General features: G+C 49.5%; 1 protein-coding gene across 1 annotated transcript in view; it reads right to left on the reverse strand.

Moving 5' to 3' along the window:
• Positions 1–8740, reverse strand: part of LOC141915817 (ATPase family AAA domain-containing protein 2-like) — a 95978-nt gene extending 87238 nt beyond the window's left edge. Inside the window, exons 1-9 of the mRNA XM_074807692.1 lie at positions 8670–8740; positions 8288–8379; positions 7829–7901; positions 7278–7386; positions 6938–7053; positions 5509–5683; positions 4733–4821; positions 4108–4267; positions 2129–2269 (exon numbers count right to left, since the gene is read on the reverse strand). Coding sequence (XP_074663793.1) covers positions 2129–2269; positions 4108–4267; positions 4733–4821; positions 5509–5683; positions 6938–7053; positions 7278–7386; positions 7829–7901; positions 8288–8379; positions 8670–8740 — 1026 coding nt within the window. The remainder of the gene's footprint in view (positions 1–2128; positions 2270–4107; positions 4268–4732; positions 4822–5508; positions 5684–6937; positions 7054–7277; positions 7387–7828; positions 7902–8287; positions 8380–8669) is intronic.
• Between the last annotated feature and the right edge of the window lie 6717 nt (positions 8741–15457).

Genomic DNA, 15457 nt, shown 5'->3' on the forward strand with positions numbered 1-15457 from the left:
AAAGCTCCCTCAATGGGTCTTTCTGAGCCCAAAACATTCCAAAAAGGGTGTTTTGGAGGCCCTAAAGCTGCCGAAGTGGGTGTTTCCTGGGCCAAGAGCTCCCTACATTGCTGCTTTTGAGTGAAAAACCTCCCTAAGTCACTGTTTCTGAGCCCAAAATCTCCCTAAATCTACAACTTGGAGCCCACAGCTCCCTAAATTGCTGTTTCTGAGCCCAAAAGCTCCCCAGGTGAGTGTTTTTGAGCCCCAATCTCATTGAATTGATGCTTTTGAGTCCAAAACCTCCCTAAAAGGCTGTTTTGGAGGCCCAAAAGCTGCCTAAGTGGGTGTTTCTCAGGCCAAGAGCTCCCTACCTTGCTGTTTCTTAGCCCAAAAGTTCCGTAGGTGTTGCGGGAGGATATCGGACCTGCACAACTCTATGAGAGTTATAACCAGCAAAGCCGTTTATTTTTCCAATAGTACGTACTTCTGCTCTCGCCAAAGCTCTTACTTCATAATTAGCAAATCAGCAATTAGACAGCTCTCAACCTTTTCTCCTATCAGCATCAGACCCCTCTACCACACGCTGTGCAGACCAGTCACCTCTCGTTCATGCGCTGTTCTCGCGGTAGCAACTTCTCACAGCTCAGCACTTTCCCACAGCTCAGTGTTGCAGCTCTCCGTTGTTTTTCCCTGGCACCTCGGCACAACTCAACAGTCTGGAGGTGGGTGGTGTGATCCACGGGCCAGAGGTTGGAAATGCACAAAGCGGGGTGTTAAAGCCAGGCTTTAACTGTTTTTCAAACCTTGGCATAACTTGGCAAATCCAATAATCCTTTTCAAACCCACCATTTTTTAAAAAGTATTCTTCTATACTTGGTGCTAAACCCTCTTACAAACAGCTTTGAAACTCCCACATTGTCCATCACAGCTTCCCCTGAAGCCCCGACTCATCAGAGTCGATTTCTCACAGGTTTTTCAGGAGATTTTACTATTCCAGCTATTGCCATCTCAAGGCCACTTCCAACGTGTCTCTCAGCTTATCAAATGGAGGAATTCCAGGCATCAGAACTTTCCATTGTGCTGCCATTTAAATTTAACTTAAGCTGTATGTGATGACCAGGGAAAGGAACGCAGAGAAACCCTTTTTGGGCGTCAGTTCCCTGTAATGAGCAACTCTCCACAAATCTCTGACAGTGAGAACTGTGTTTCGGCCATAACCAGGGCATTTTCTGTGCAAACTGTGCCTCTGCTTTCGAGCTTCCTCACATGGATTACTGACGGCTCCTTCTCATCTGCCGCGCTTCAGCTGTGTCTTCTCTAGAGCCCTTGTGCTTGCAGTGGAACAGGTACAAGCCATAGAAGAGTGGCTCATTTCTACGTCCAAGGAACAGGGGAACGGTTACATTTTCCACCTGCACAAGTGCCAGTGCCAGCCAGGCCCCGACACGGGCAAGCGCCATGGAGACAGGCGGCCCACTGCCACGTCACCGTGCGGTGGGCTGTGACGTCAGCGAGCGATGGAATGTGACCTCACGTCCCTCCCTGCAGGCTCTGCCTGCGCCCCGCCCAGTCTGGCTCCTGCCTGGACTCCTGCCGAGCGTGTCTGCGAGGTCTGGAGGGTCGAGCGAGGCTGCTCCGGGTGCTGGGTGGTGCTTTGGGGGCTGCCGGCAGCAGCTCTCGGTGCCCGTCCCGGAGCCATCCCCTGTGTTTCCCCGGCCCTGCCTGGGTCAGGCAGCCGGGCACCGCCGGGCGCGCTCGCGGCAGCGGAGGTGAGCTGTGCGGGGCAGCGTCCCCCCGGGGCGGGCGAAGGGGCTCAGGGAGCCGGAGGGTGTCCTTCGCCAGGGGCCTGGGCATTTCTTCCTCCCCTCGCCGGGAGAGTGAGTGACCGGGGCCTGTCTCCATTTTGCAGCGTGTGATGCCAGCGAGGGGGAGCAGCTCCTCGTCCTCAGCTCTCCCCAGCCTGCCGCAACAAGCCAACATGGCTGAAGAGAGCGAGTGGAGCTGCCCCATCTGCGGCGAGACCCGAGATGGCGCCGCTTATGCGACCCCCTGTCTGCACCGGTTCTGCCTGGGCTGCATTGTGCGGTGGGCCAAGAGGAAAGCGTCGTGCCCCCTTTGCAGGCAGACTGCCAAGTCCGTTGTCTACTCTGTGCGGGCAGAGGAAGATTTTCTGGAGATGACTATCCGGCAGCACTCCTCCCGTCCATCGGTTGCTGGCCACCAGGACGAGCAGCGGGCTGCGGACCCCGTGCCTGTGGGTGGCTTTCTGCCCCGTGTCTGGGCGCGCCTTTTCCGGGACCGCACGGAGATCCAGAAGCCCCTGATGCCCTGGCTGAGGCAGCAGCTCCTGGAGATGTACAGGGAGGGCTGGTGGGTGGCGGATTTGGCGCAGGCCACCATCATCGCACATCTGTGCCGCTACGGGCCGGACGAGGAGGCCTTGGTGCGGAAGCTGCAGCCCTTCCTGGAGCACCGGACGGTGACGTTTGTGCGCCAGCTGGTCGCCGTCGTGGCAGAGCGGTGCAGGGAGCGCTTCATGCGGCAGATGGAGCCCCGGGACTCCCACGCTGCCGAGGAGCAGGAGCACAGCCCCGCGGCCACCCCTGGCCCTACCGCCGCCCCGGGGGACACTCCTGTCCCCGACCCCAGAGCGCAGGAGGAGCCCCGTGAGGAGCTGGGGCAGGCGGTGGCAGGTCCCTCCGCTGCTGGCCAGGGCACAGACTGCTCACCCGGGGGGCCCCGGCGCCGCCCCAAGAGGAAGGCCAGCTGCTCCCAGGACTCTTCAGCCCACAAGCGGCCACGCCGCCGGCGACGCTAGGGTGGCCAGAAGCCGGCGAAACCAGGGCCGGGCCAGCAGCTGGGGTGCGCGCCAGCCCCCAAGGGGACTTGGAGGTGCTTGTTAGAGCCTCATCATGAAAGAAGGAAAATAAAACAATGAAAACTGCATGAGAAGTCTCAGTCTCTCCTTACACGCAGTGCGGCTGGCATTGCTCTCGTCGCCACCCGTGATGCTTTCTCCTCCTCCTCCTGGGGCTGTGCTCACCTTCCCCCTCCTGAGGCTGCTGCAACTTCCACAGTGTCTACCACAGCTTGTCCTGAAGCCCCGATTCATCTGTCAGAGGGTGTATTTCTCAGAGGCTCTTCCGGAGATTAGACAGGTTTATCTGTTGCCATCTCAAGTCTTACTTCCATCGGGTCTCAGGTTATTATCAAATCAATGAATTCCAGGCCAACAGAATTTTCCATTTCTCTGCCATTTAAATTTAACTTCAGCTGTCTTTTATTATCTTCTGTGATCCATTAACAATAATCAAGGAAGTCTAGTTATGGCATTTAAATATCTTTTCAAATTTAGCCTAAGGCTCTTCCCCTTTTTGAATTCTTCCCTTCAGTAGTTTGTATAGACATCCCGCGAGTGTACAGACTTAATTCTTTCTACAGAGAGATTAACATATTGCTAATCCTCCAGAAACAGGTCTTCAGCATTTTGCAACCATAAGAAATAGTGGTAGGATATTTGAAATGGAGCTTTTGTTCAACAATCCAGCAATAATTCTGGAAATAAACGGTCCTGAGCCTTGGTTGCCTACTCGCGGACAGACCAAAGGCAGGCGGCCGCTCTCTGCCTTGGCTGGAGGACTGTTTCCCTGAAGCACCGCCCCTCCGTCCTGTTCCCAGCTTGCCTCGCCTGCAGTTCGGATGTGCAGAGGGACGGGCTGTGTTGCAGCAGGGCAGCTGGGGCACAGCCAGGAGAGCCTGAGCTGGGGCTGGGCGCTGGGCCTGGAAACATTTCTTTCGTTTCCAAGATGAGAGAGCAGTGATTTATAGCTAATTCATGCATTCAATCTTCCTTAAACATTTGACTAGAAGCATCCCATTTTCTTGGCTGGTCACACTGAAACCAAAACTAACTCTAGAGCTTTGGTGAAGTCACCTTAATCATATATACTCAGGACCAGACCTGCCCTCACAGCACAGCACAGTCTCTCCAGATATCCCTCTTCTGTCCCAGTTGTACAACACTGGTTTTGACTTTCACAGCTCTGTGACGCTGCATCGTTACGTGGTTTTGTTATAAAGATGGACTCTGCCACATTAGCGTTAAGACTGAGTTTAAGTTCTTACCTCTTGATTTGGCAGGCTGAAGAGGAGCTCTCGATCAAAGCGTCCGGGTCTTCGCAAAGCAGGATCTACGGCATCCGGCCTGTTGGTGGCTCCGATCACCGCAACCTCTCCTCTGCTGACCAAGCCATCCATGAGTGCCAGAAGTGTTGAAACAACAGAGCTAACAGGAAAATAGCATTTTCATTCACTGGTTTAGTAAATTTTCACAGAATCACAGCATCATCTCGGTTGGCAAAGACCTTGAAGGTCACTAAGTCCAACCATTAACCTCACACCGACAGTTCCCAACTCCACCATACCCCTCAGCGCTGGGTCAGCCCAAAATTTTGTTACGTTCTACATGACCTTCTCCAATGATCACTCAGAAAGGACAAGCTTTTAATTGATTTTTTAACAGATTAGTGGCTCATTTGAAGACAGAAAAAAAAACAGACTAGGTAACACAAGCCTTGTGCTAATCTCAAGCTTAGCGAATTGTTTTCAATTCTTGTTTAAAAATCATTGGAAATTTAGTAGCATGGAATTACTAGTTTTCAGGATAAATGAATGTGTCACAAAGTTAAATAGGTTGTGGTCTTTTCACAAAGATCAAGCAGCTTCTACGTAGGTACAAAAAATGTACTACCTATAAATTTGGTCTTGCTTACTGGACCGCACAGGAGCGAGACCATCTATCTCATCAAAGAAAATAATCGAAGGTCGCATCTGGTGGGCCTGGAATGAAAACACAGGAATATTGACAGAACTAAACCAGCACTATTTGAAAGGGAAAATGCATGAAAAACGTTATGGTTGGAAAGTCACTGCAACTAGATTTTTCAGACCAGCATCAGGGATCTCTAGTAGTTGGGTGAATGAAGAGGCACGAGTAACAGAAGACAGCAGCCTCTGTCAACCCCCGAGACCGGGTGGCAGGACACAAATCACACCAGGCATTTTTACAGCTCTTTGGCAGCCCCTGAGAACAGAGCCGGGACTTAATTCAACTACAGGTTCTGGAAGCAAGCTGCCATTATGAATTTAAATGACCGTGCTTTTAGCCTGCATCTCCTTCCCTCTGATCTAAAGCCACCATATCTCTTGCCTCTTGAAACCCTTTTTGTGGCTGTTTTATGTGGGGTTTTTTTTTGTGTGTTGTTTCTTTTTTTTTTTTTTTTTTTTTTTTTTTGTGGTGGAGGGTGGGGGTTTGCTTTGCGAGGTTTTCTTGTTTATTAATCTTTCCCAGTACATCTCAAGATTTCAAGCCCCTAAAAAACCCACTGAAAAAGGAAACACTGGCAATCCCATTTCAGTGGAAGGAGCTGACAAAACACGAAAAGAAGTGAACTGTCCTTAAAAATACTGACCACAGAAAATTACAGTGCCAACTCGGACAGAACACATGGCACATTTCAACCTTACCTGATCAGATAATAAACGAAGCTCTCGTTCGGATTCCCCCACCCATTTGCTCAGGCAGTCAGCACCTTTTCTCATAAAAAAGGCTACTCTCCTGTCACCCTGGCTACATTCTTTAGCCAGTGCACGAGCCACCAGTGTCTTTCCAGTCCCTGGTGGACCACAGAATAGGCAGCCTCTGCAACAACAACAAAAAAAAAAATTAAGTAAGAAAAAAACCCGTTACAACCCCCACCTTAAAACACACAACTCCTCTCTCCTAAACAAAAGACTTCATCTCTACAACAGCGGGAACAGCTCAAGTGTGAGAAAAGACAAAACGGGTGGAAGTTCTGTGTTCCTACACAATTCAACAAGGCAGCAAACAACATGAACAAAGAGGATAACACAGATGTACAAAACCTTGAGAAAAGATCACAGTGTCCCAGAAGGACACTTCCAAAACTGCTGACAAACCAACAGGGTGGTTACAGCACGGGGGAGCCAAACAAGAACAACTCCAGTGAAGGATGAGACTGGGCTCTAACATGAATCACCAGTTCATGTTTCAGTGACGCACTGCGTATTCATGCTTGTTTTCACAAGAAGCAAGGTTTGACAGTGAAGCATTTCATTCTCCTTCAAAAAGCTTTGAGTTACTGGATTTGGTCTCCCAGACCATCCTTTGCTGATGATAAATGAGGAGGAAGTCTAAAGCTGGGAGGGTATTCTGCATTTCCAGATAAACTTACTCTTCATCTAAAAAAACCAATACACTGCTCTTTCAAAGAGAATGCCAATGAATAAAGAAGTAAAACACTGAAAGATTTTATTTTCATGATTCGTAATATTTTAAGTTACTGCAAGCAAAGAATTTAAAGTCATATTTCAATATCCATAATCGAGTTTTGATGACCAAGAATATATAAAGCTAACAATTAAATCTCTAGTAATTTCATCTCATAACGCAGAACTAATTCAGCTGTGTAAGAAGTGGACACATTCTTATTTTAGCCCAAGCACAAACACCCACTGCAAGGTTCTAGTTGCAAGTCCTATCGGTTGTAAAATGTCTACTTGAGCACTTGGAGAAAAAGAGTCAGTGGGAGAGACAAGTGGACTTCCAAGCAACAAACGACAGGTGACTGCCAGTAGGTAATTCCTTCCTGCTTACAAACTAATCAAGTTGACTTGCACATAGAACTCCAACTAAAAACAACACAACCCCACCTTTTATAGGCAAGACACCTTTAAAGTGTATTCTCACCACACACTCAATCTTTGAACCCACCTATATTCTGGTTTCTATCCATTTTTAAGAAATTACTTTTTGCTACTGCTAAAAACCCCCATCAACGCTGCTGAAAAGTTTGAAGCATGAAAATGGATCGATACCTCAGTCAAATATTCTCCAGAACACAAGTGAATTGTAGTTTTAAACAACATCTGTTACCTTGGTGGTTGGACTTTCAATCTCTCAAAGACTTCTGGGTACAGCAACAGAAAAATGACCATCCCTTTTAAAGATGCGATGTGGTCAGAAAGACCACCCACACCATCACATCGGACCTAAAGAGAAAGTCAACACAACACATTTTTGCGTGTTAAAGAAAGCTGCGTCCTCAGTGAGGTTCCATCAGGAACCACACGTCAGCACAAGGGGAACGTTCTGGGCAATTCTCAAATTGCTCGAGAGAAAACCGTAAACCGAGGTAGTTGTAGGCAGCACGTTACTGAAAGCTTTGATAAACCCTGGAAACACCTCGCTGAGACAATGAACTAAAAATACTCACCGAACAATCTGTCTGCACTGGAGCACCATCAGACAGACTTGCTCCAATGTTCATTTGATTCTTGCGAATTCCCTTTAACTCGTCTTTCCCAAAGTTGAGTGGAAGACACCTGGTTTGAATGAAGGAGAAAGAGAAAGGCGCTTTCTAACTTAGGGTGCAGCTAGAAGGTTTTTGCTTTTATAACGATGGCAAGTGAATGCAGAAAACCATAAACGAATGACCATAAACTTCCTAAATCCTTAAAGATTCCTTCAAATGGGTTTACATTTAATATCCGTGAGTCAATAAAGGAAAATGGTCACTCCAGACATTAAGCTGTTAATTATTTTAACAACTCTTTGCACTTACGAATACCCATGCCAGTACGAATGCAAGAAACAGTTATTCTGCACAGGGAGACCATCAACCGACCTTGACCTGTGTGATGGAAGAACCCCTCAAAACACACTGACATCTTGCAAAGATTTTACATTCAAAAAGTCACAGCCCGAGGGGATACTTATTTCAGTGTGGCTGAAATCTATTTATAAATTATAATTTACTGACATTACATTCTAAAGGCTGCCCCCCACTGCTGGTACTTGCTGAGGACTTTGGGATACACGTGCCAGAAGACACACATGTCTGAAAGACATCAGGCTGAAACTCATCTGTTAGATTGTCCTTAAAATAGTTCTTCTAGAGCATTTGTTATGAAACAAAACCTCGGTCATTTCCTCTATTTATAACATTTTCTGTTACGGTGCTTTTCTTTCTGAAGAAACCCCTGTAAAGCACAGTAATTAAAACATTACATGTTCCTCCCCCCATGCCTGCCTAGAAACCAAACTGCTTATTAAAAACCAATTCTAAAAATCCCATTTTAGAGAGTCCGGTTACAGTTATCAGTACCAACAGATACGATTAGATATTGCCACTGTTTAGAAAGTGACAAGGTGACTTCACAGGTAGGCAGCTGCAAACCCCTGCCAGACTCTCCAATTTCATTAACTTTCTTAAATCTCTGTTACGGCTGCGCTTCCCACACCTCTCAAGCTGCCCTCCATCATCAGATGAGGATGCGGAATCACTCTTGTGGGCTGCCCGGCTCCGTCTGCAGACACTGAAACAAGCAAGTAACAAAACTGAGGTACGCCCTAAGTCACATCGAAATCTAAGTGAATTCGATCTCAGAATTTACTTTGAGATCTATGAAGTTTCCAGATCATTGCACTCTTATGAGTCTGATTTCAAGTTACATTACGTGATTTTCCTTGTGACAGCAAAATTTAGTTTTTCTTAGGAAGGTAAAATGTTTAACCAGTTTGCAAAATTTCATCAACAGATCACTCGTTGTGTGCAATCTCTTTCTCTCTCACACACACACACAGACAGAGCTTCACCTGGCATTACGTATCCACCCCAGGAAACAGAAACCTTTTCAACTTATTTAAAAATTTGGCTTCAAAAACCCTTCCTTCCATAACTGTCTGCTTTCAGGGATGCAAAACAAAGTGCTTCCTATCTAGCAAGAGACCCCATTCTCCATGCTCTAACTGGCTCAAAATCTCTCTGTCTTTACTATTGCAATTTATAATCTCATTTAGCATTTTTCTTGTTTAAGGATAGTTTCATACAGAAACATTAACTGATTCCAGAGAGAAACCAGAATCAGTACTTGGGAGATGAAAACAAAAATTAAAACTTCCATACAGGTTCTCCCTCTAACTCAATTATCTTCAATTTTAAGAAAATAATTTGTATCCCTCAAGGTTCAATAGTCTACGATTTTCAGACAGATATTCTGGCTTCAATTCCAGAATAAAAGAATCTCAGTTCCACAATCTCAGCCACAACCTCCACAACCACCTTATCAGTGATAAGGCAGCATCAGTGAAAAGGCAGGAAAACTGCCTTTTAAAAAATCTAACGGCTAATAAAAAGCAGAGCCTCCCCGCCAACATTCGTTGTCTTTATACCCTCAGACCACAGCAATAACCCCACTATTCACCTGTAATTACCACCAGTACAGAAACCCTCAAAAGCTTTATTCAGTGGCGTGACTGAGGGCACTATTGATAAAGAAGAACTATCACTATTCGACAGAAGAACTAGACACCAACCTGTTAGTTCTTCCGGAAGCCCCTCGTGACTGACTGTTTCTAAAGGAACGTCTGTCAGGTGAAGACTGGCCCGAAAAAGACATCCTACGTTGTTTTGGTTCTGTTGAAAGCAAAGAATTTGCAACACTGCTACAAACAAGTTTAAGAGAAAGCAGGATAGTGGAGGAGGCAGAAAACGGGATGTGTTTCACCCATCTCTAATTTCAAAGAAGTTTCAAGGGATTTGGGGAAGGGGATTTGTTTTTTTTTTTTTTAAATCAGTGCACAGTGGAAGTGAAAAAACACCCCCCTGCTTTTTAAGGAGAACTGAAAAACACAAGAGTAAGATTATCAAGCATGTTTAATTACTGTTCTTTGAAGGATACGTAGGTCATTTTTTGACCAAAAATCAACAGTAAGTGTGCCAAAGGGCAAAGAAAGATAACGTGTACATGATCCATGCATTTCATAACATTTACCTGCAGAGTGAAGGTAAGAAGTTGAGCGTGTGTGTATATTTTCATTCCAAAAATATACACATAATGAGTATGTCATTTTAATATGGTACGCACAAAGCAGTCAGAAAACAGGTTGCTTGTTCTTCTCTTAACCGTAATTTCAGGTTAAGTCAGAGGGCAAGTTAAAGTCACAACACGAAGTGATCATTCTGGTTCACAAGACAACACATAAATCCACCAGCCCACACACCAGAGACGCTCGACTATGAAGGTGTCTCTGCACCGGGCAATCTTATGCTCTCGCCAAAGCTCTTACTTCATAATTAGCAAATCAGCAATTAGACAGCTCTCAACCTTTTCTCCTACCAGCATCAGACCCCTCCAACACGCGCTGTGCAGACCAATCACCTCTCGTTCACGCGCTGTTCACGCGGCGGTAACTTCTCACAGCTCAGCACTTTCCCACAGCTCAGTGTTGCAGCTCTCCGTTGTTTTTCCCTGACACCTCGGCACAACTCGGCAGTTTCTTCTCTTTCTCCCAAGGCCTGTTTCTCACCAAAGCCTTGCTGCTTCTCCGGGGCTGTGCAGAGCTGACAGGCCGATGCCGACCCGCCTGTCTCCCACAGACCTCCACACACAAAGCTCAAGCCCTCCCGAGCCTGTCCCAGCCAGCGCCCCAGGAAGGTGCTGTCAGACCTCTCCGCTCCCCTGACAGCCCCCCGGCCAGCGCCCTGGCACAGGGCACACGCCGGCTGCAGGCCGCCAGCCAGCCTTAGGGACAGGGAGTCACTTCAGGAAAACTCACCTCTTCCCCAAAGACCCGGTTCTGCTCCGAACCCGAGCGACCGCCGCGAGCCCACAGCACCCTGCCTCTCCGCAGCACCCGAGGGGTGCAAACCCCGACCCGGAGCAGACACCAGCCCTGTCCCACCTGCTTCACACGGCATCCCTGCAGCCACAGGCACCTCCTGAAAGGGGGGAACCTGCGACAGCAGTTTTTAAATGTGTTTCCACAAAGACCAGGCAGTTACAGAAAAGAGATTCCACAGGGAGAAAACCAGGGAAAAGGAGGAGGAGGAAGTCGGTCTGCCTGGCTACATGAAATGGGGATGAGAACAAGCAGAGATGCAGGGCACAGCAGAACTGAACAGGAGCTTGAAGGTGACAGGAAGAAAAAACAGGCAAGATGAACTACACAGGTGTTCTGGACAGGAGCCTGGTTTTGGTTAGGTCTCGATTAATTCTTCCCTATCAGTTATTCTGATGATTAATTCCATTTTCACATGGGCATTTTGTCAACATTTAAGCAGATGCACAGGAGACCCCAGGAGAAGCCCCAACACTCACCCAGGAACGAGGTGACGATCTGCAGACTGACAGCACATCGGGCGGGACAAGCTGGCAAAGAAACACGGTGGCAACCGGTTACATCACGTTTCCAGCAATCCACAGCCACATGCAGTGAAAAGCGACTATTTTCTGCAGAGCTGGTGCAGAGCAGAGAGGTGGAGGTGAAGCAGCAGCTGACGGGGGAGGCTGAAGCAGTGCCACCCACGGCAGGAGCTCTGCCGGCTGTTTGCAGCCTCAGAGCAGGTGGTGCTGCCGGATTTCCCAACCAGAAGCACTCCCAGGATCCCAGCACACAGAAACTTGTCCTTTAATTGCTTTTCAATTACTTCTTGTACCTGAACGGTGTGAGATTTCTGCTCTGCCTGCAGACGTCAAGAGATACTTTTCTGAAAGTGGAGCAGGTCGTTCCAACTTGAAACAAACAGGATTTGTCTTTTGGCAAAGGTGCAAATGAGAAGCTCAGCTCAGAAACTGAACTTTGTCCAGAAAGCCAGAGGAGCAGCAGGGCTCTGCAAAGGGGCTGGGCTCCAGCACACCCCCCTGCTCACCCCCCACATGGCTCCCAGCACCTCTGAGCTGGGAAAAACTGTGCAACAGCCAGAAGTCAGGAGCCCACCTGGGCCAGCTCTCACCCTCGGGCTTAATGCCGGTTTGTGATCAGCACCTCTTGGCTCTGGTGACTGGCACCCTCTGAAGCACCACTCTGAGGGGTTTCAGCAGATTGAACCCACCCAGCCCAAATCACCACAGAGAGCAGAAAATATTAAATGTGTCACTTCTTTCACACTAGCAGTAAAAATAAAGGGCTAAAATTCACTTTCCCTGGGGTAACCTGACAGATAAACCCCGCAGACACAACAGACCCTTACAGACAGCAAAAACCCACCAAGTTCAAGGTAAAAGGACAAGCACAGTCACACATCAGAACGTCTGAACAGCCCCAACTGTGACAACAAACCTTTTCTTTGAAAAAAAAATCAGAACCATGAAACAGTTTGGGTTTTTAGACCAAAGCTTCCCCTTCCCCGGCGATCCCACCACCCCCTCCAGGGAAATCGGCCCCAGCCCCTGCGCTCACCCACTGCTAGGCCGGGGACACCACCACTGGTGCTGGTGCTGGGGCTGGGGCTGGGGCTGGTGCCACCTTTGCAGGAGAAAAATTCATTCAGCCATCCAGAACAAAGCGAGTGTTTGAAAAGGAGGAATTCCCACTTGCTGGGTGAACCAAATCTCTGCCTGGAACATCCCTCAGTGCAGACCCCAGAGAGCTGGAGGACCTCCTGCCTAGGCCACCTCACTGCAGACCATGGAGCCCTGGCAGACTGTCGGCAGGAAGTAGGCCCTGTGGGGGCCAGGGGCACCCCCGGGGGGGCTCCAGCACGTTGTCCCTGCCCAGCACCTGCCCACACTCCTGCCTGTGCCGTGAGGGGGGATTGGGGGCCTGGGGGGATTATTGGGGGGGTGTTATTGGGGTTCTGTGGGAGTTGTGGGGGTTACTGAGGCCCTGGGGGTTTATTTGGGTCCTAGAGGGAGTGTAATGGAGTCGGGTGAGAGGTGTCCTGGAGGGGTTTGGGAGGGTTATTGGGGTCCTCGGGGAGGGGTCTTGAGTGAGGTGGGGGGATTGGTGACGTCCTGGAGGGGGTTCTGGTGGAGATATTGGGGCCCTGGGGGTGTCTTGAGGGAGGTATTGGGGTCTGGGGGAGGGTCTTGGTGCTTGGGGGTTGTTAATGGGGTCCTGGGGGAGTTGAGGGTGTTATTAGTGTCCTGGGAGGGGGGGGGTGGGGGGGTGTGTCTAATGGGCTCCTGGGGCTGGTTTCTGGGGGAGATATTGGGGGAGATATTGGGGGGTCAAATGGAGAACTGGGGGGCCAATAGAATCTGTGGGGGCACTAAGGTTGGGGGGGGTGTTGGGGGGCTGAGGGTGTTTTGGAGGGACCTGGGGGTGTCAAATGAGGTTTGGGTGGGTTGCTGTCACGGTCCACTCGGTGGACTCGTGATGATTCGTTTGCTACGATCTCGAAAGTGCAAAATTAAGGTGACCAACACCAAAGGGGATAGCAGTAATCAAACAGTGAAACTTTATTGGGTTGCCTGTGAAGAGGCACGCGATAGTTAGAGATGGGTGAAAGAAAGGAAAAAAGTAAAGTTAAGTTTTAGAGAGAAGAAGGAGAGAGGTTATAGCTACCACCGCTGATCTCACGACGTCCTAACGGTCCCGGGTCCAGCTGATGCTGCGTCGTTGTCGTGGTCCTTGGTGGGGAAGCTTCCAATTTTCGTTGTCCAGAAGTAATCTTTTATGCTTAGTAACACACCTTGCTCCACCTCTGCCTCAGGGGTCTCCGCCCTTCTCAGAATTAAATTACCATATCTCCACCCCTCTCGAGCAAGGCCATCGCGCGTGCGCGGGGGGGAGTGTCCGAGGTGTGGTCAGTCTCAGAGGCGGGTAACCTTCAACCAGGAGGTGTGTTTTGGTATTATAATGAAGCAAAGTTCATCTGAGGTTCATGATTTCTTCATCGGTGTTATGGCAACAGTCACGATCCATCTTTTTGACAATGGCTATGCAATTACCACTAACTGCTCTGGCTAGGCCCAGGTACCGAACAATAGCACAACACTCTTTGTACTGCACGGCTCAGGCACCAAAGAACAGCACTGCACTGCCTGCACCACACGGTTCAGTACTCAGGAGAACAGCACAGCACTGGCTGTGCCACACAGTTCTCCATTCAGGAGCCTTTGCACCATATTCCATTCCAGGGGTCGGCAGCTGCGCTCCAAACAGGCCGTTGTCGGGTACCTCACTGTCCATGTCCCTGATGACAATGTTGAGACAATGCTGATCTTCTGACCGACTCTTACAGTTGCAGGGGGGATTTGGGATTCCTGGGGTTCCCAGGGGTACCTGTCCCCCCCCAGCAGGTGCTGCTGCCCCAGGGGTACCCCGAGAGCATCAGCCCCGACTACCTCCAGTACCAGTGCTGGGATGTCGTGGGGGTGGGGGACGGTGCCTCCACCATCACCAGGGACACCCTCACCTGGGTGCTGTGGGGTGAGTTCCCCAGATCCCAAACCCCCATTTTCACCCCAAAATGGCTCTTGGTCCCCAGATCCTTGTTTGATCCCCAAACCCCCAGTTTTACCCCAAAATTTCTCCATTTGACCCCCAAAGCCATTTTTCCACCCCCAAATCTCCCACTTTGAACCCAAGTGTTCCCACTTTGACCCCCAAATCATCCTCAGCACCCTCAAAACTCTTATATTTCATCCCCCAAATCTATCCTGAAACTCAAAACCCCACAGTTTTACTCCAAACTCTGTTCTAGCAACCCCAGAAGCCTTCCAGTTTCACCCCAAAATCTTCCTTGGACCCCAGAATCCCCCTGTTTTACCCCAAAGTGTTCTAGTTTGACTGTCAAATCTGCCACACTCACCCCAAAATCTCTCTTGGATCCATAGAATTCCCCAGTTTAACCCCAGAAATTACTCCAGTGCTCCCAAAACCCCCCAGTTTCATCCCCAAATCCCTCAGTTTGACCCCAAAACATCCCTGTATGCAAAATCCCTTTTTCCCCCCTGTACCCCAAATTCCCCCATGTCACCGCAAATCCCCCCATACCTGCAATTGCCCCTTTTCACCACAAACTCCACCATGGCCCAAATCCCTCAATTTCATCCCAAAACCCATGTTCCCAAAATCCCTCCATTTCACCCCAAAATTCCTGCCATACCCCAAATCCTCCGATTTCATCCCAAAACTTTTCTGTCCAAAATCCACCAATTTCTCCCCAAAACTCCCTTGTCTGTAGGCGATCAGGGAGCTCCGGAGGGGTCTGCAGCACACTTGGGGTGTCTGTTGAGATTTTGGGGTCTCCCCACGCCCCTGGTGACCGTGTCTCCCCTTTCGGTGCCCCCAGGGCAGGAGAAGGAGGGGCCCTTGCTGGAGGGGACCCCACTGTGCCTCAAACCCCGCCGCGCCCACGAGCTCTGGGTGGAGCAGCAGCTCTGCTACAAGGAGATCCCCGAGGCCTGCGTGGTCTCCTGCCAGGCCAAATGCGCCGTGAGTGTCCCCGCGGTGTCCCCAAAATCTCAGGGGGTCTCCAGCCCCTTTTTTGGGGACATCCTGGTTTCTCCAACTCGACACTGACCTCTTGGGTTGGTGGCCTCCCTCTCTCCTCCCACCTTTAATATCATATTTATGGGTCCCTCTTGCCCCCCCACCATGTCCCCACCCCCCTGCCACGTCACTTGGAGTGTCCCCTTGTCCCTGGGGGGACACCCCCATGTGTCC

Source organism: Strix aluco, chromosome 27 (genome assembly GCF_031877795.1).
Source record: "Strix aluco isolate bStrAlu1 chromosome 27, bStrAlu1.hap1, whole genome shotgun sequence".
NCBI lineage: Eukaryota > Metazoa > Chordata > Aves > Strigiformes > Strigidae > Strix > Strix aluco.